This window comes from Hypoxylon fragiforme (assembly GCF_022984875.1).
Source record: "Hypoxylon fragiforme strain CBS 206.31 chromosome Unknown GGS25scaffold_5, whole genome shotgun sequence".
NCBI classification, from domain to species: Eukaryota; Fungi; Ascomycota; class Sordariomycetes; order Xylariales; family Hypoxylaceae; genus Hypoxylon; species Hypoxylon fragiforme.
Genome location: NW_026054760.1, coordinates 2,623,429 through 2,641,091, shown reverse-complemented (window position 1 = coordinate 2,641,091; position 17,663 = coordinate 2,623,429). Strand labels below are relative to the sequence as shown.

The following is a 17,663-nucleotide window of genomic DNA, read 5'->3' as shown; positions in this document are numbered from 1 at the left end:
TCAAAGGCGACTTTCCGCCTAAGAGACAGTTATGCACGTTCTGATCGCGGCAGCCTAGATGACGAGTCAAATACCTGATCAATTCGTACTTTGTACAAGATACCCAAAATATCTTTTAGGTGCTGGTGCTGAAGACAGTACCAACCTAACCTAGGCAGTTTGTGTTCGTTCAGAAGACCATGAACAAGGTTTCTTCGAACATCTTCGTCGGTCCAATCTCGACTTCACGTTTACCTACCTAGGTAGGTACCAAGGCATCCTTCTCTCATAAAACACCCCCCCCCCCCCCTTCACTTTAGTAAAACACATATATTCTTATATTCCAGGTCTATAATCATCTCCCGACTATTCATGCTTCCAGTCGATCTTCAGATTTCTGATCTAATAAGCAGCCTTTACCAAGTATACTTATTCTCTACCAAATTATTTACTTTCGGCTAAGAACGAGCCATGGCTCCTCTACCACCAGCCGATGATATACTCCAAGTAATGGCTGAATGTCCTGGATGCTCCAAAATTACAGCATCACATTGTTTGGAGGTCTGCTTGTCTTCATGTACCTGTGGTCTGCCACAATGGAAGCAGTGCTAACGGTTTATAGCTTTGTGGGCATGATGTTCAAAAGGCAATTGAGAAGTATAAAGAGATCGAGGTTTGGATTCACTAGACATTATTCTTATTGGTATGTAACTGATTTAACCTTGATATCTATTTAGGGGTTTCTTCCGCCAGACCCTCCATCCGACCCCGATGATACTTCGAGTCAATCGAGCCAAAGAAATATGTCCAATGGGCATGACGAATCGTCAAAACCAGAAACCGAAGAGAGTCCATCGTGGATGCCCAAGCCGCCGACCCTTTCCGCCTCTGGTAGGATTACTGGCAAAGACCCACCTCTCGACCCATCTACCTTTGAGCTCCGGGAGGTCATTGGCGCAGTCCAAGCTGGTCGATTCAGCGCCGACGGTCTTCGCGACTATCTCGGGTATTATGATAAGGAAACGTTGAGGACTAACTTGAACGCTGATATCGACGGGTATCCTGCAATTTTCTATATCGTCGCTACCAACGACATCGACATGATTCGGCAGTGGATCAAGCATGGAGGCGACCCTAATACAACATGGGGACCTGATAATTTCCCGTTACTAGCATTCTGCATACTAACCAAGGGTAAAACCATGCATCATGACAAAAAGTCACTTGCCACTCTCCTACGTTTCGGCGCCAGTCCCTTCGTTATCCCAGAAGCATTCTACAGCCCTTACTGTCGAGATTTGCCAGAGGATGGGCCAGTACATGATGAACTGCATGACATCAACGACGACAACAAGCGGTGGTGTACAGAAGAGGTGCGGACACATCTTACCAAGGCTCTGAATCTGCTACAACGATATGATCTTTATAGATCCAGCAGAACCAGACCACATTCTGGCCGTGAAAAGGAGCTGCTGGTTCGGCAAAATGCCGATGAAGTTACAGGCCTCCACCAGATGATCATAGCCCAGTCAATCGCCACTCGCTGGCTCCAACAGAAGCTACGCGTGTAAGTTACAGAGACCTTACGTATCCCCAGTCCCTAAACTGATGCATATAAATCTAGATACTTAGCCCTCCAAAAAGAAAAGCCCCTGGTATTGGTCTTCGCAGGGCCGAGCGGCCACGGCAAAACTGAGCTGGCGAAAAGATTCGGAGACCTTATGTCATTGGACGTAGAGGAGATTGATTGCACAATTGTGAAGTTCGAGACCGATATGTTCGGCCCACGACCACCCTACAAGGGATTTGAGGAGGGCTCGCGGCTCAACAACTTCTTGGCCCAAAATGCTGGCAAGAGGTGTATCGTTTTTATGGACGAGTTCGAAAAGACTAACCAGGAAATTCATAATACATTACTCCTACCATTCCAAAGCGGTTAGTAGTTCAATATGCCTTCAAACTAATCTCTAATACTAACATGGCTCAAAGGATGCTACTCAGATCGCCGCAACGGCAATATTATCGACTGCTCCAAGTCTATTTGGCTCCTCGCCACGAACAAGCTCGATCCTACCATTCACTCCTATTGCGATGCCAACAAACAGGTCCTTCTCCAGGAGACCGACGAGAATGCCCAGGACAAGCTGGTGCGGGCGCTGTGCAGCCAGCTTCGCCGAGAATTCGTGCAGCACTTTGGCGCCCCTCTAGGCGGCCGGGTCACGGAGATCATCCCCTTTCTCATCTTCTCGGCGCCGGAGTCGGCGGTTATTGCCGACAAGATGCTCATGGACATCGAGGCTGAAGTCGCCAAGCGCGTGCGCATCACGCTGAACAAAGACGACGATGTCTACGTGGGGAACATAAAGTTCCACATCCAGAATGAAGCGGCGCTGTGCGCGCTCATTGCGAACGACGAGTACGACAAGCAGACCGGCGCGCGCAGCATCGCGCAGGGTGTGGAGCGGCTGGTCGAGGACCCGCTCGTCAGCGAGTACCTGATCAATGGCGACAAGTTCGATGACAACCAGCCGATCACCACCTTTGTCGTCGATGTTAACCTGGATGGGGAAGTGGAAGTCCGATTAGTGCCGGAGCCGGGACAGGAGGATGAGGAGCAGCTCGTATACTAGATAACGAGGAGCAGGCGGGCAGATTTGTCAATCATTTGATTGGGAAGGCGGTAGATAGGTATAGATATCTATTGGGGTAGTATGGCTCTTAGGTAGATTGATTAGGTACTTAGAACCTGGATATGCATTGAGTGTTTGGATTAGGAGAATAAAATAGTTAACCTAAGCACGACCAAACACCAAAACAGCTTCGTAAAATATGCTGTGCGTCAGGGGTTTGCGAATGAGGCCTTTGAAATTTCGAAACGAAACACTTAACTCTGTAGATTCCCTCACAATATTCCCCTATTAAGTTCCTACATTAGTCGACTGCGCTCCAAAAATGCACCCCTATCCCGTCGCGATGTGCTACGGCTCTAACCTAACCTTACGTAGCTACATATGCCAGCACGTCTTCAAACGAAACGATTATTTCTCTCGTCTCGATTCTTCACGGCGCAAGTAGTACTTGAAAATGCCAAGAAACAGTCTGGGCAAGGGGTTTGCCTCGCAACACAACGCCAACTAGCCCCTTTATTTCCAGAGCCCCGCGAACCCAACCAACGAACCCCCCCCCCAAAAAAAAGAATAAGCAAAGAAAAAGAGAAAAAAAGCAGTCCGATGCTAATAAACGGCTAATAGCGGCGCGGGCGTCTCTGATGACTAAAATCCCCGTTCGCGTGTGCTACACCGACCGCCGCTCCGTTTTGACCTCGGCGCTCTGGCCCCCGCCTAAGGAACATTTGCAACTGTTTTGAAAGAATAGGTACGGAGCGGCCGACCGACCGAGCTCGTGCTGCTCTGAGGAATGCCGCCTCCAGTTCAACGGAAATGGATAATTAGTATTCTGATATTTAGTTAAACCATACTTTTGACCCTTTCAACATAGTTATTGTTATTGTATAAATAGGGGGCATTGTAGAAAAGTGTTCCAGGTGCCTGAGGCACCATAGGCTCCACTAGGGCCAAATAGCCATATATTGGCACTCCGCCAGGGTAGTCAGGAATAAGCCAAGCTATCTTCCTTCTTCTTGGTTGCAGTTATACTACAAGAAAAAGATATCACGTTACCCCTCTATGACTCATTGTCTGTCATGCATCTTCATCTTACATCCGCAACGAGGAAATCCTTCCAATTTTCTTCTTCAACCCACACGACGCTTGCCAATGCGGTTGATTTGATTCCTTCTTCACTATCAAAAAAAATGGAAGAACTACACATCCACACCGCAATCCACAGCCGATACCAAGTCTTCGACGCCTCGGGCCAACATCCCTTCAGCATCGTCTTCGGTCTTTGCCGCCGCAGCCCAAACGATACAGATCCACGTCCCATAGTCTTGCACGCCGCGAACTCAGTCCTGGACGTGCCCTACGCGATCGCTCACCGGCTGCTTACGCTTCATGAGCATCATGGAAAAGAAGGCCGGCAGGAGAAACCGATTGATTTTCCAGCAGGCCAGCTGCAGCTACCCGAGAGCGAGGCGGCGGGAACGTACCTTTCCCTCCCCTCGCCAGTCGACCGCACAGCACACTGGAAGGACGCGATGACCGTCTACCAGTACCAAGTCACGCCAAACAGCGAACTGGCCTCGGTGCTGCAGCCGGGCAGGAAGTACACCATCCGGCTGGCGGGCAAGGACCTAGGCGTGAAGTGGTGGACTTATGGCGATGACACTGATAATCCACCCTCGAGAAGAAACCACAGCAATAAAGTGCCCACTACTACTACTACAAAAGCCTCGGAGACCACCAGGCTGATCAACAGCAAGTCATCAGCCGGCAGAGCGAGCTTCGCGGTGGTGCCGGAACTGCCTCGCCCGCCGAAGGTGGAGACGCATATGCGATTAAGCCGGAGCAGCGCGGACCGTGCCAACCTCGACGAGGGCGACGACGATCATCCTCGCGCTCCTCTGGAAATATCCGTCCTGCACACCGGCGCCCAGCCCCTTACCGTCCAGACCCGCGGCCCGCAGCGCTTCCTAATACCATGGGGACCCTTCCAGCCCGAGGAAATCGAAACCTCCCGCCCTCTGATCATCAACGCAGCAGCAGCATCGCCGGCACCGGCACCAACCTCTAGCCTCCAAGTCGTCGATGCCGGTACGGGCGAGGTAGTAGTACGCGCGCCCGCGAAGCACGTAGGGTGCGCCGGCTTGACGGCCGGGAATGTTGATCCCCGCCCGAGGCTGGACACACTGGTTACGCTGATGCCTGGCGAGCCGCTGGTCAGGCGCGTGGATATTAGCGGGTTAGTTAAGGGTAAAGGGGTGCCGGACGGCAGGTATCGCGTCCAGATGCTGCCGCGGGGGATGTGGTGGTGCGGTGGCAGCTGTACGGAGATGAGGAACGAGGGAGATGGTGAGAGAGTACCGTGGCAATGGTATCGAAAGGAAATCCCGCCTTTGATGTTGGAGACGGACGATACCGTCGATGTAAGGGTTGAGAATGGGAAGATCAGGTAGAGATTGATATAACTTTTCTTCAATAATTTCTTTGGTGAAACTCGGGCATACTCTTGGATATAAGGCGTAACGCCCTAGCTACCTAGGTACCTACCTAGCATTCTAGTATAATATTTGACATTTATTACCGTGTAGTAATATCGTAGTGAGTGCTAGCGAGCCTGTCTGTCGGCGTAAACGGCACCACATTCGTGAACACCACAGCCTCTTCCTTCATAATCGTAGAGGTGACTACCACAGGCCACGTATCAGTACCGTTCCATATCATGGGAGTATATCTCGGCCTCGGTGTCATCGACGTCGGGTATGTATAAGTCGGTATGGCAGATGGCGGGAGGTAACTAGCCGCCACCGTCACAGCCGCTCCTTTCTCTCTGCCGGGGTAGTAGAAGCTGCCGTCCGCCTCATTTTCTCCTCCAATCCCATCATCTATCCGTTTCTTAATATCCAAGTCGTGACCCTGGCAAGAGATCTTGGGCCCGCCGGCCGACACGATGGCGCGCTCGATGCATCCGGCCTTGATTATAAGGTCGATGTTGAGAAAGCCGAGCCTCCAAAGGAAAGTATATGCTTAAACCCGGTTTTCGCCTTGAACTGCTTGAACATTTCCTCAACTGCGCTAATATCCACGTCATAATCGGTAGAGATATTAGCAAATGCAAAATGCTAGTGAATCAGTTTGTCAGTATTAGATTTCAACTTCAGTCGGTCCGTCAAGCTTAGGTATCATACCACGTGTGTATAGTACGACGGGATACTCTGAGGCTGTAATTGGGTATTTTAGCTGGGGTCCAACCACACGTTTTTGGAAGCAAGCCGACTTACCCACATATTCAGACACGGTCTCTGATCATTCCAAGCCTCGAAGTAGCCGATCCTAGCAAAACTGTCCGGTGCTGCTGATGTTATGATATCCGTTCCGCAGTTAGAAATGCATCCGTTGCTGTTAGGTTGTGCCGTTCCCGGAGCTCCTGTGTCAGCCGGGTCTGGGATGCAGAAATCTGATGTGATCCAGCTGAAAGCATGTTAGTTACGCAAAATCCTTCGATTCACTTGAAGATGTCATCCCAACATCGTGATAATTTCATATCCTCGTACATTTTCAATAGGATAAACATCTTCTGGGCCTTGGCTTCTTCACTCCCAATAACTCAGCCCTGACTGCGATTCCCTCAATTTGCGGAATTACAGTCTTAGAGCATTAGCCATCATGTACTTTGCTCGTGCCATTTTAGGAAGCCTCGCGCTCCTCAGTTGGTTTGCAAATGCTCGATATCTAGCGCAGCGTGATCTGGTCTTCGATGGGTATGATTCCGTTCAAGTCTTATAGGAAAGTCGCTAAGATTTCAGTAGATTGCCAGAGGTATTTGCCGATATTCGGCGTAGAGACTCGAGCAATAGTGATGGCCCTACTTGTCGTCGAATATGTGGCTCTTGTGGGAGTTCATGCTCTTCTTCAACATTGTCCAAACGTACCTTACTTCAATTTGTAACGTCAAATGATACGATTCAGGACCAGGCGGCTTCTGAGAAAGAGGGGACTCACCACGTGCTGAAGAGAACGCTTCAGAACGTACGCCAGGACGACATCGGACCTTTCCTTCAGGGTAAAGCAGATGCCCTGGTTCTGCTTAGAGATAACCCAAATACCAATATTATCAATCTGGCCGATACCAGTAAGTCTTCATGACTTTAATCCAGTTGCACATACCTGAAACCATACCATTTTCAAAGGCAAGGGGTATATTCTAAAGACCTCCCAATGGCTTACCCCCCCTTTAATCCGTTAATGCTAACAAGAGTAGCGGGTACGAATGATTATACGTTCGCCACGCTCAAGCGGTTCGCGGATTTTCAAGCACCCAACTTCCTCAATATTGTCATTGCAAAACCGTTTCTCTTTCTAATTTCTCAACTAAGGCCCATTTCTTTGAGAACCTGGCGTTCGCTGCAGAGGGCGCAAAAGCACCCGATACAGCCCTCGAACAGAATTGCCTCAACCTAATTACAGGTCAGGGTCAGACATGGAGAACGAGAGGGGATAGTCTGGATCCGAGCTTGTTCTCGGGGAACAATGGTCTAGCTGTTGCCTTCATAATGATGCCTCGGGAAGATCAGGGTAAGGCGCTGTTTGAGTATGAAGCGAATGCCGACGGGAGAAACAACCCCAACTTCAGGGTTTGGTACGAGCAGAATTTGGAGACTGGCAATAACCTGGGACTGGGTTAATGGTTACATGTGTAATACATGATGGTCGAGATATCATAAGTCGCTTATAGCTTTTAATTTGAGTTTTCCCTGCATAAGAATTTTGACTTTCGTAGAAAACAAACGACCGATGGGATTCGGGCAGGGGTACGGACATGGAAAATATACTGAAAGCCACTGCCGTGTAACACTCATCCCAACGAATAAAAAGTCGTTGAAAAGGTAGTAGGTACATGTAAGATGTAAGGGCCAATATCCGCATCAAACGCTACATAGAGCTTTTGTATTTCAGACGACGCTTCCCGTAGAAAAAAAAATATAAAAAAACTTAACAAAAATCTTATTTTCTGCCACCACATATATCACATTTACCACATACAACAAACAGCATGACACCCTCCCTCGAAACTCTCCCCATAGAGTTGGTAGGCCACATCGTGGCGCTCATCTCCCTCCGGAACATCACCTCCCTTCACCTCACGAGCCACACAATGGAGAGCAAGGTGTCCCAGCAACAACAACAACATCTAGCCCAGTACTTCACCTATAAAGATATCGAGCTGACTTCGGAGCCCCTGGAGAACATGATGCATATTACTAGTCAAGGCCATCTGGGCTGTCTACTGCAACACTGCACGATTACCGGCGTTGCGGGAAACGACGACGACGACGACGACGAGCACATACGTCGTAGTCTAACCACGGCTTTCAGCAACCTGAAGCAGCGTTCGCCCACAGGTAGCCTAGCCTCTCTGTGTCTGCGTGTGAGTGTGCGCGACCACAACAACAGTAACGACAGCGACAGCGGCAGCGCTTCCGAATCATCAGAGTCAGAGCCAGAACGAAGTAACCCTTCACTACAAAGTATCTGGGCCACGGCTCTGCGCACCTTCACCATCACCATGGCCGCACTCCACGCGGCGCAACTGCCCGTGGCCTCACACCTAGACATTTACAGCGGAGGCTTGCGGTGCAGTCTTGTGTACGACGCTCTGTTACCGCTCCCCCGGCAGTTTACATCGTCAACGTCTGTATTCAGCTCGCTGAAAGAGCTGAAGGTGAGCCTCTCGTCGCCTTTCGTGGACTCCAAAGAGACCACACCCGGACACTCCCGCCCGACCGCGCACGGCAAACTAGCGCTGCGAGCTCTCCTAGACATGTCAGCCATCATGCCGCAGCTGGAGTGCCTAGACGTGCACTGGTACAACACCATCGTCGATTCCCACACCTCTGCCTCTACCTCTGATGTTACGCCGCCGCCACCACCAAACCCCGCAGTCGAGCTCAGCCCGTCTCATTTCACAAGCCTCAAAGCCTGCACATTCCGCGGTATCTACATCTCCTCGGACGACCTTTTCATCCTCCTCAAAGCCTTACACCTCACTTCACTAATCCTAACGGACATCCGCCTAACATTGGGCACCTACGCGTCCATCTTCGACTACCTGGCCCTCCCAGACACGACCATCACGGACTACCACCTCGACGACCTCCGTCAGGGACACGCGCTGGTGCATTTTGACGTGCCGGGGACAGCGAAATTCCCATATCGTGGGGCCACGATGGGACCGAGTACGCTCACGAGGCAGGAAAGTGAAGCAAAGGAGACAATAGCCTATCGTATGACTCATGAACGGCCCCTGGGGTCTGGGGAACTGTGGCGTTGATGGAGGAGGAAGATTCGTGAATTTGGCCCGGAGAACGAAGGTTATTATTTATAGGCGTAACTCGCTCCCCTAGGTACCCAGATTACGAAATCTCTTCACTTTCTCACCATCTCAACCACGATTTACGAAACAACAAGCTATCGTTTAAAGAAGTCACCCGCGCGGCCACACAGGTCATCAATCCTCGCACCAGCTCAGCCTCTCATGGGGCCGACGACGGCGACGGTGTACAAGAGTCAATTCCGACATCTGCAGTCCCTGAATCTCCTCTTCGCTTGTCCGGCCCTTCATCGGCGGATCGTGACGCGCTAGCTCGCGGGCGTGTCTCTCGAAGACTCCGCCACGTCCGCATCGGCAACATGAAAGCCCTGGATCCTCATCCGCCTGCACTCTATCCGCGGCTAGCGACCGTCTGCCCCCCTTGATTCTGACGGCCCGGTTACCCGAAAACGCTTCTTCGATACCTATGGATTGTGGTTATTGTGGCAGCTGTGTTTAGGTAGTGAAATGGTACGGTAATGGATGGCCATGGTGCTTTTTTGGGCGAAGGCGCGCGAAGTGGATGAGAAAGGGGAGAAGGGGAGAGAGAGAGTGGAAGATCACTGGATGGAAGGGTAGAAACCAAAGCTCTTAAAACTGACGATTTCATAGGAGCGATATTAAGATGTAGAGTCTATTCATCTATCACTGATACCCAGGTTCTAGAGCCTCTAGATTTTGAGTTCACTCTCAACCTGTTCCGGTCTTATGATGGCACCTTAACATGACCCTATCTAGCCAACTATTATCCCGAACCAATAGATGATAATGCTATGCCCCTTAATGAAAAGGGGTAATATAAAGCGGACTCCAACGATGCTCAAAAGTTACAGACGACACTTTCAAATTGCACCTTAGTTGAAGACTTTATTCATCACTTCGGAAAATTTGTTTCTGTCACGGTCAATTAAAAAAATTCTATGAATTTGGGACAAGGAAACTTACCTCGGAGGCGTAGGGACGTATTTCTTAGTATAATCTTCCACTGCGGCTACATCTCGCAACAAATCGACTGCTTCTGGCCTGTGAATCTGAGTCCTGTGAATAAATTTCCAGGAAAAATAAAGGACCGGGAAGACGCCAATCATTGTGTACCTAAGGGGCTTGTCAGTGACTAGTTGCTCAATATAGGCACTCAAAATGCTTGACTCACGAGAATAAAAAGCTCGGAACGCTCCACATGCCTGGCAAGAAGACGGTATAGCCACACACGAACGTCATAACGAAAGTCGCGATTCCGGCATAATAGGCTGAATAGGGTTGAAACAAGCCTTGGTAGGGTAGAGATTCGCGGCTCATACCCTGCGCTTTCATGGCGCGATAGAAGCAGACATACGTAACGGATACGACGCAGTAGTTGATCAATTGAGACGCAGTGACTAGTGAAAAGAACCAGCTGAGTACAACGGCCGCGTTCTCGCTTACTTGGAGGAATGACAATAACGCAATCATCAAAACAAATCCCACGCAGTAGATGGGGACTCCTGCTTTTGTGCACTTTGTCAAAAACTTCGGCGCCTTACCCTCGAGGGCCAACCCATAGAGTGAACGGGAAGCGCAGTACACATAACTGTTTCCAGCGGAGAAACAGGCAGTCAAGATCGCAGCATTGACGATGTGTGGTAAAATAGGGATCCCTAGCCGGTGCATAGAGACAACATATGGTGAAGCTGCTGCACCAGCAGCCGAGTTGGTGAAGGCATCGTTCATTTCTGCGTCATTGTAGGGAACCAGAATTCCTACACATAGGGCTCCTAGCATGAAGAATGTCGTGAGCCGATAGAATACGGCATTGAAGGCTGAAGGCAAGACCACACGGGGATTCTCAGCCTCACCCGCAGCCATCGAAACATAATCTGGACCGGCGATGGTTAAAGCAGCCGATATCAGACATTGCAAAAATCCTTGAAACCGGCCAAGGGAGCCAGTCGAATAGTATTCGGCGAATGATCCAGGCTCATACCAATATCGAAACCCGAACCGGTCATGCTGAGGATTTCCACCGACCATGACACAGAAAGTGTATATTATCAGCCCAATCGCAAGCAAAACTTTGCCTGTTGCCGCCCAGAATTCAGATTCTCCATATACGCCAATAGCCACGACATTGATTATCGCATAGACCACAAGCACAATTGCTATGATCGCGCCAGCTGGGACTTCATCACTCCAAAAATGAATGATCAAGTTGATTGCTGTCACCTCAAACGGCACGAGCGCAGCCTCCAAGACAAAAAAGTTCCAGCCAGCAGCGAAACCGAAAGCCTCATCAACATAGCGGCCGGCGAAGCGGATGAAGGGTGAGGAAATTGGCAGATACGTCACCATTTCAGCCAGGCACATGGTCAGAGCCAGGATGACTGTACACCAGATGGAGTAGGCGATAAAGAGACTTCCGGGCCCGCCTTGAAGTAGTGGCTTGCCGATTTGAACGAATAGTGCTGTGCCGATGGTGCCACCAATGCCGATCAATTGGATATGACGAGGCTTCAGTCTGCGATGGGTGCCATCGCTGCCGCCGCCGATTCCTGTGAGGGCCTCGATTTGGACGCCATCGTCCTGGCCGAGGGTAAATTTCTCCGCGTCTGAAACTTCATTCCCATGTCCATGACCAGAAGTCACGGCGGTCGAGTACCCGGATTGGGGCGGGAAAGATGCCATGATGAATGAGAATTTTTTTTTTTACACTTCTCTTGGTTTGGGACCAAGTATCAATGTGTATAGGTCCTCAGCTGGCGGTGAACCAGTTGCCAATAAAGGTGTCAAGGTTGACGAAAATGCCTTTAAGTAGAAGAGCAAAGAACTCTGGTACGAAGTCCATGGGCGGTGACTACCTACTAAAAAGAGAAGTGCTATCCTATGACCAGGCAATCACAGATAGGTGATCAGGAGTGTACAGACCGACCGGTAAGGAAACTGGAAAGGGTGGGAGACGTTGTGTAAGGCTAGAATATACGCCAAAATCCCACAAGTGACAAACTAGAATTCTTGTTGCGCACTGAGGACGGGAAAGATAATATACACGAAATCACTTTGCGGAGCCTTACTCGATGTATGTAAGTAAGTACATGTAATAAGTAGAGGGTATGCAGTGTATGTACATGTATGATCTAGATGGCTGTGTGTAACAAGAGGTGAGCAGAAAACGAAAATTTAACTGGCGAATTGAATTTCGTTGGCTGTTACTGGTCAGCTGGTTAGACACATGCACATGCATTACAAGATAAGCTCAACTTTACCTACCTAACCTAGGTAGGTTCGATCTATGTATCGCTTACATGGAAAGAGAAACCCCCAAAGAATCTAACACCCCTATTAAAACTTTACTTGTAAGTCTTGCTTCAATTTTGCACCGTGACGGTAGTCAACAATTTGTATACAACCCTACGCATTTTGACATTTTGTATAGAGACATATCATTGGATACGAAGCACAATTGTAGGTTACTAGGTAGTACTACTATATGTAGTAGTATAATTCTTCCAGAGTTCTGGTCAGTGTTATTCATATATAGGGGTATTGTATCTATGTAGTAGGTACTTAACAAGGGTATATAGTACCTAGTAGTACATTACTACATAGTACCTAGTACATACAAGTCATGTAAGTCAAACCAACATTTCCGAATCCAAACATCCATGCGGAAAGCCAAGTCCTTTTGCCATTGTCATTACATGTAACTTACACGTAACTTAACACACTTAACGGTGTTTTGGTATCATAAATCTATTCAATGCAAAAACATACATAATAATGCTTCCCTTTTCCGCTAGCACAGTTATATGTTGGTATATAGGTAGGTATTGTATAATCATGGTAAATCAGATTTCCAACTCTATAATTTTCAACTTGCTTCAAGTTCAGGCGGCTGATTTGACTTTGTTGGTAATTGTACTATGGTACCTGATGAAAACACCAGTTCCCGTCGATGTGCCAGAACGTCGCCAACAGCTGTCCCAACTTTAGTAGCGAATTCCGCCGATTTGAACATAATTCCTAGTTCTTGACTGGTAAACCAACTGGCACGGTCCATCTGCAACGCTTCGAATTAGCAAACCTGGAACACTAACAGCATCTACAAAATGTCAAGGATAGGGGTGTGCAAAGGAGAGTTTGTGGAGAACATATTTGCGCTTGCCAGCGCTACTGAATCGATGGCTGTGTTATCATGACATTAAACTTCGGGCCTGAGGGGTTATGCTTACATTTCCAGACCCGAGGACAGTGTATTTATCGTCCACGATGGTCAACTTAACATGTGAATGCACCGGCTCCTCTGCTGGTCCTTCAGGTTGATCAAGAGGAATTGACTGGAAGTAATATATGGTCAAGAGGCCTAGGGGTGGCCGTTGCGCTTCAACATCAACGGCGGACCCCGAATCCTGGTACAAAGGACTCCCTTCGAACTGGGAATATTGTGCTTCCAGTCTTTGGTACCTTCGAATCAGCGATCGGATACAAAATGCGGTTGTGGTTCCAGCTGTAAATATTTGTTCCAGAAGCATGAGCCCTTTGCTAGTCACTATGGATACATTGACGCCTCGTTTCAAGGCGTCGAGAAGGCCGTCGATCACTGCCGCTGATGTTAGGTTTGGTGTTTGCATATAGATGGAATGGACCGCTATATCTAAGAGCCGCAGTATAGCATAATTGAGAGGTGTTGGTGGTGGCGGTGGAGAGTCATGCCACGGAATAATATCGAATTTGGGGTTGCGGTGGTGAGAAGAAGGTAGGAGTACTGTTGGGGTTTCAACTCCTGCTGATAAGGCCACGAAAGTACTGGCAGGACTTCGAACTGATGTCAACTCAGGTCTATCCCAACTTGCAGAACTAGGGGATGCAGTGCTCGTTTGTGCCAACATCGGAGGATGGCTTTCGAGTTGTCTATCCCAGACATGCCGATAGAATTTGACCAGTCCATCAACAGCGTTCCCCGTGATCTCGACGCAGCCTTCTAACCATGCCTCCCAACTAACGTTACAACTGGGTAGCCAAGCTTTTTGGCGATCGACAATTAAAAACTTGGGGTGCATCACACTGAAAGGCAAGAAAAATAAGCTCTTGACCCGCAGATCAATGCGACCAGCGTGCAAAACTTCGGGGCTTGGTAAGCCCAACACCGTTTCCCAGTCAGATGGTGGATATACATATCCGTCCCTCGACCACGTATGAGAGAGTTTCTGGAGAAACGACCGCGATGAAAAGCAAATACGTATTCTTAGGGGTGATACATCGGGATCGCAACCAGACATGATAGCGCTGTGAATGCGGTCGCAGCGTTCTGCAGCAAGCCTTTCCAGTGCCTCTCTTAAAGCGGATAGGGTAGGGGATGGAGCCCAAAAACAAGTAACGAGAATAACTTCATGTTTGGCTTCAGTTATGGCCGGTATTAAAGATTGAGTAAATATGGAAGCGCCAGTACCGAGTTGAAAAGAGTGTATACGCGATGTACTTATTAGAGAATCAGGGTCAGAGATGTGATAGTCGGGAAATTCGTCATATAAATTTGAGGTATGTTCTACGAGTGAGTTTTTCCACTCGTCTTTGAAATGAGAAAGGGGATGATATGATGTGGTGGTACGGGTTCTCTCAGTGTCCATAGTGGTATGACACAGACATAGGTAAGTAAAGTAGAGGGAAGGCGAGAAAGGATAGGTACGGTAGGTTAAGGGAAAAAAGGATTAAGGAATGAATGAATGAGTGAATGAGTGAGTGAAGAACACGGTATTGTACGTTGTTGAAGTTTGATGTTTCCACAAGTAAACTATTACATTGTAGGTCAGTCAGGTCAGGTCAGGTCGGTCAATGTTGATGGGCTAACGGGTTGACGGGTCTACGGGGTCTGCCACGACAACTTCGACAGCTCCCAAGGCTGTGTGTATTGGTTACCTATATTACCTAAATAGGTACCTAGAGACCGCTAAAACTGGGCGGCTGGGCAGGGTCAATTCCCGGTTTTAGTGGAACCCGGTATCAAATGTTACCTAACCTCCAGTACAATACATACAACATTACAGTGGGCAATGCAGTGAACATGTGCGCGGTGGAGACTAGAAAATCTGTACAATGGATTGATCTCGAACTTTATCTATCGACAATTTATACTTTTTTTTTTTCATTTTGTAATAATTTACTTGCGAAAAAATAAAGAAATATTGAGAATTAATGTCTCGGGTGGTGGCGGAAATAGGCGCACTAATTCCGCCAAACAACTTTGAAGTTCAAGTTTAACATTATCTTCTCACAATTCTAACTATTTCACAATACTACTATGTACCGGCAGTGTGATCCGGCTCGGTTTCGTTTCGAATTATTTCGAATGAGGTCATCACATCGTTATTCTGTGTCTCCAGCTCTTTCTCTTTCTCTCTCTCTCCATGTCTCCCTCCCTCCCTGTCCCCCATCTGTGCCCCCATTTCGCTTATCGCACGTGCATGCATACCTAGTACTTACCAGGGTATGTAAGTTTAGGTACATATGTACTAATCTGTTCATGCAAACCTTGGAACGGATCTTACTCCGAGACATCTCATCCCAACATTGAAGCTATCATTCATTATTATTATATATTGTTCAAGTCTTGCATAACACCGGCATTTATCATTTTATATACTATTAAATGATCTGCTCCCTTAAGAGTGTAACAATGCTCAATGAAAGACAAGTCGAATGATCATAAAAAATCCACTTCTCATGCCCAAAACAACAAAAAATAACAAGAACAACAAGAACAACAACAGACAGACAATATATCATCAGAAGAGGGTCTTGATTTTCCCTACGTCTGTCATTTTTCCAATGTTGGTAAAAGCATCATACGCCTTTTGGGCTCTCGAACCTCCGATTTGCCTCGAGACCTGCTCCAGAAACTTGTTCTTCAAGTCATCTACAGTCAAGGGGTTATCCAGACTACCAATCGCATGCTCGACGTATTTCTCCAGTGTACTACCATCGCCGAACGTAATCGAGACATAGGCCTGATCTTCGCCCACACTGTCATCCGTCGTAACGTTGACTAGCTTTCTCATAGCGATGACTGTCGCATTCAACACCACCTCGTCCGTGAATTGTGCCGGCGTCGCCTCTCCGTATAAGAGTCCCACAGCCGTAGCGTGGTAAATGCTGAACTTACCCTCGAGCCCCGTCTGCGGGTCCGTCTGACCAGTTAGGACTAACACCTCCGGATTGACGCGCAAACCGATGCTCTGAACAGACTCAACCGAGATCGGCTTGCCCCCGGCGATCGCCTGCCCGCGCAGTTGGATACACCCGTCGATGATAGGATGCATGACGATGCCGCAGGGGAACGGCTTGAACGTGTTACTCTCAATCTCCCACGTCTGCCCCAGCTCCGCCAAGTTCGCCGTCCCGTTTTCCCGTGTACTGACTACGTGAAGCCACCCATACTTATCCTCAAGAGCGGACAGAGAGCTCGTGTATCCGTCGCGCGCGAGTAGCGCCGCCAGCATGCCCGACTGAGAGGCGCGCCCGATGTGAAATGACTTTGTCATCGATCCGAAAAACACCTGCATCCCGATGACATGCGTCGACGCGATGCCGATCGCATGCTGTGTATGCTCCGTGTCTAGTCCGAGCAGCTTACTCACACCGACTGCGGCTCCGATCGCGCCCGTAGTGCTGGTGATGTGCCACCCCACATCGTAATGCTCCGGGTACACCGACAGACCCAATTTCAACTCAGCCTCGATGCCTGCCACGAATGCAGTCAGGAAATCAGGGCCAGACACCGGATCTTCCCGCCGCAGTAGGGACTGCGATTCTGAAACAGCGAGGAGTGCACTTGCTACGACGCCCGTTGGATGGATGATGCTGGCCAAGTGGGTGTCATCATAATCGTCGACATGTGAGGCAATGCCATTGATGAGAGCCGCCAGTTGCGCGTCGGCGTACCCATACCCGTTTTTGTCTAGGGAGCCATTTAGACCAAGTATACTAGCTGTCGATGGCCCATTGAAGCCGTTGGCTAGCGATACGTTTAGCGCGATCTGCGGCGCCGCCTGCGCAAACCCTCCTATGGCGCACCCGGCCCAGTTGTAGATACTCTTCACCGCAGCATCCACGACAGGAGGCGTCAAGCTCAGATAAGTTAAGTTCGTAGACCATGTAGCTAGCGTAAGTGTGGCCATCGTTAGATAGGTATGCTTCCTTTTCTCTTAACTATAGGTAACCGGTTTCTAATCCTGATAGAACTTTCCAGCAAGTCGGGCGCTCGACGTGATTTATAAAGCACGGCCTTGATCCGGACAATCACCACGTTAGCATCGCGTAAGGAGAGGGGAGCGTAGTAGCCACCCCATAGATAGATACGGTAGGTAGTAGGAAAGCGGAGAGGATGTCAGGTTCTTTCTTGTTCCTCGTGGTAACGGTCTCCAACATTCACTTTTCCGGGTGCCGGAAATAATGGGGATGGGAAATATCTCGTGGGGGGGGGGGGGGCTGCTATCTATAGATTAATTAGTACTTAGGCTTGTTAAGAGTACCTATACTTCTAAGGGTATGATATGATCATAGTCCTAACCTAGGCTTATACACAGTAGCTTCAGAGATATAGGGGTAGATGATTGTAAATTGTGCTGGGTAGCAGAAATACCTGTTATCAATAGGTAATGGCATTTTCCTGTCATCACTTAGTTACCCCTATTGCATTGATAATATACCTACCTACCGCATCCCTC

At 48.8% G+C, this 17,663-nt stretch overlaps 8 protein-coding genes across 8 annotated transcripts; 4 read left to right on the top strand and 4 right to left on the bottom strand.

Annotated features, from left to right (window-relative positions):
* Nucleotides 1-450: 450 nt before the first annotated feature.
* On the top strand, nt 451-2,609 carry GGS25DRAFT_531786 (P-loop containing nucleoside triphosphate hydrolase protein; the record flags this gene model as incomplete). The annotated part of the gene is made up of 4 exons (XM_049265527.1): nt 451-540; nt 717-1,546; nt 1,604-1,914; nt 1,969-2,609. The coding sequence occupies 4 exons, from the start codon at nt 451-453 to the stop codon at nt 2,607-2,609; spliced, it is 1,872 nt and encodes a 623-aa protein (XP_049116920.1).
* Nucleotides 2,610-3,793: 1,184 nt separating this feature from the next.
* GGS25DRAFT_521944 (uncharacterized protein) lies at nt 3,794-5,053 on the top strand (the record flags this gene model as incomplete). The annotated part of the gene is made up of 1 exon (XM_049264143.1): nt 3,794-5,053. One exon carries the CDS (start codon nt 3,794-3,796, stop codon nt 5,051-5,053), a length of 1,260 nt encoding a protein of 419 aa, XP_049116919.1.
* A 408-nt stretch (nt 5,054-5,461) lies between these two features.
* Nucleotides 5,462-6,430, bottom strand: GGS25DRAFT_290520 (uncharacterized protein). Its single transcript, XM_049257553.1, has 4 exons — nt 6,152-6,430; nt 5,879-6,068; nt 5,786-5,818; nt 5,462-5,719 (listed from the first exon to the last, which is right to left on the bottom strand). The coding sequence occupies exons 1-4, from the start codon at nt 6,169-6,171 to the stop codon at nt 5,576-5,578; spliced, it is 387 nt and encodes a 128-aa protein (XP_049116918.1). The 5' UTR covers nt 6,172-6,430; the 3' UTR covers nt 5,462-5,575.
* Nucleotides 6,264-7,408, top strand: GGS25DRAFT_531781 (uncharacterized protein; the record flags this gene model as incomplete). The annotated part of the gene is made up of 4 exons (XM_049265526.1): nt 6,264-6,358; nt 6,407-6,729; nt 6,859-6,932; nt 6,974-7,408. The coding sequence occupies 4 exons, from the start codon at nt 6,264-6,266 to the stop codon at nt 7,280-7,282; spliced, it is 801 nt and encodes a 266-aa protein (XP_049116917.1). The 3' UTR covers nt 7,283-7,408.
* A 119-nt stretch (nt 7,409-7,527) lies between these two features.
* Nucleotides 7,528-9,147, top strand: GGS25DRAFT_290447 (uncharacterized protein). Its single transcript, XM_049257552.1, has one exon. The coding sequence runs from the start codon at nt 7,651-7,653 to the stop codon at nt 8,926-8,928; it is 1,278 nt and encodes a 425-aa protein (XP_049116916.1). The 5' UTR covers nt 7,528-7,650; the 3' UTR covers nt 8,929-9,147.
* A 674-nt stretch (nt 9,148-9,821) lies between these two features.
* GGS25DRAFT_521940 (amino acid permease/ SLC12A domain-containing protein) lies at nt 9,822-11,628 on the bottom strand (the record flags this gene model as incomplete). The annotated part of the gene is made up of 3 exons (XM_049264142.1): nt 9,822-9,861; nt 9,913-10,062; nt 10,121-11,628. 3 exons carry the CDS (start codon nt 11,626-11,628, stop codon nt 9,822-9,824), a joined length of 1,698 nt encoding a protein of 565 aa, XP_049116915.1.
* A 924-nt stretch (nt 11,629-12,552) lies between these two features.
* On the bottom strand, nt 12,553-15,041 carry GGS25DRAFT_491547 (phospholipase D/nuclease). The gene is made up of 2 exons (XM_049261106.1): nt 13,173-15,041; nt 12,553-13,000 (listed from the first exon to the last, which is right to left on the bottom strand). The coding sequence occupies exons 1-2, from the start codon at nt 14,565-14,567 to the stop codon at nt 12,812-12,814; spliced, it is 1,584 nt and encodes a 527-aa protein (XP_049116914.1). The 5' UTR covers nt 14,568-15,041; the 3' UTR covers nt 12,553-12,811.
* A 315-nt stretch (nt 15,042-15,356) lies between these two features.
* Nucleotides 15,357-17,650, bottom strand: GGS25DRAFT_491545 (2-methylcitrate dehydratase PrpD). The gene is made up of 2 exons (XM_049261105.1): nt 17,176-17,650; nt 15,357-17,124 (listed from the first exon to the last, which is right to left on the bottom strand). Exon 2 carries the CDS (start codon nt 17,112-17,114, stop codon nt 15,723-15,725), a length of 1,392 nt encoding a protein of 463 aa, XP_049116913.1. The 5' UTR covers nt 17,115-17,124; nt 17,176-17,650; the 3' UTR covers nt 15,357-15,722.
* Nucleotides 17,651-17,663: the final 13 nt, after the last annotated feature.

Coding starts and splice junctions, on each gene's coding strand:
- GGS25DRAFT_491545 (XM_049261105.1), bottom strand. CDS start 17,114: ATGGCCACACTTACGCTAGCTACATGGTCTACGAACTTAACTTATCTG.
- GGS25DRAFT_290520 (XM_049257553.1), bottom strand. CDS start 6,171: ATGTTTATCCTATTGAAAAT. Junction 6,069..6,151: donor ATGTTTATCCTATTGAAAAT/GTACGAGGATAT, acceptor ACATGCTTTCAG/CTGGATCACATCAGATTTCT. Junction 5,720..5,785: donor CGTCGTACTATACACACGTG/GTATGATACCTA, acceptor CTGATTCACTAG/CATTTTGCATTTGCTAATAT.
- GGS25DRAFT_491547 (XM_049261106.1), bottom strand. CDS start 14,567: ATGGACACTGAGAGAACCCGTACCACCACATCATATCATCCCCTTTCT. Junction 13,001..13,172: donor CTGTCCTCGGGTCTGGAAAT/GTAAGCATAACC, acceptor GAAGCGTTGCAG/ATGGACCGTGCCAGTTGGTT.
- GGS25DRAFT_290447 (XM_049257552.1), top strand. CDS start 7,651: ATGACACCCTCCCTCGAAACTCTCCCCATAGAGTTGGTAGGCCACATC.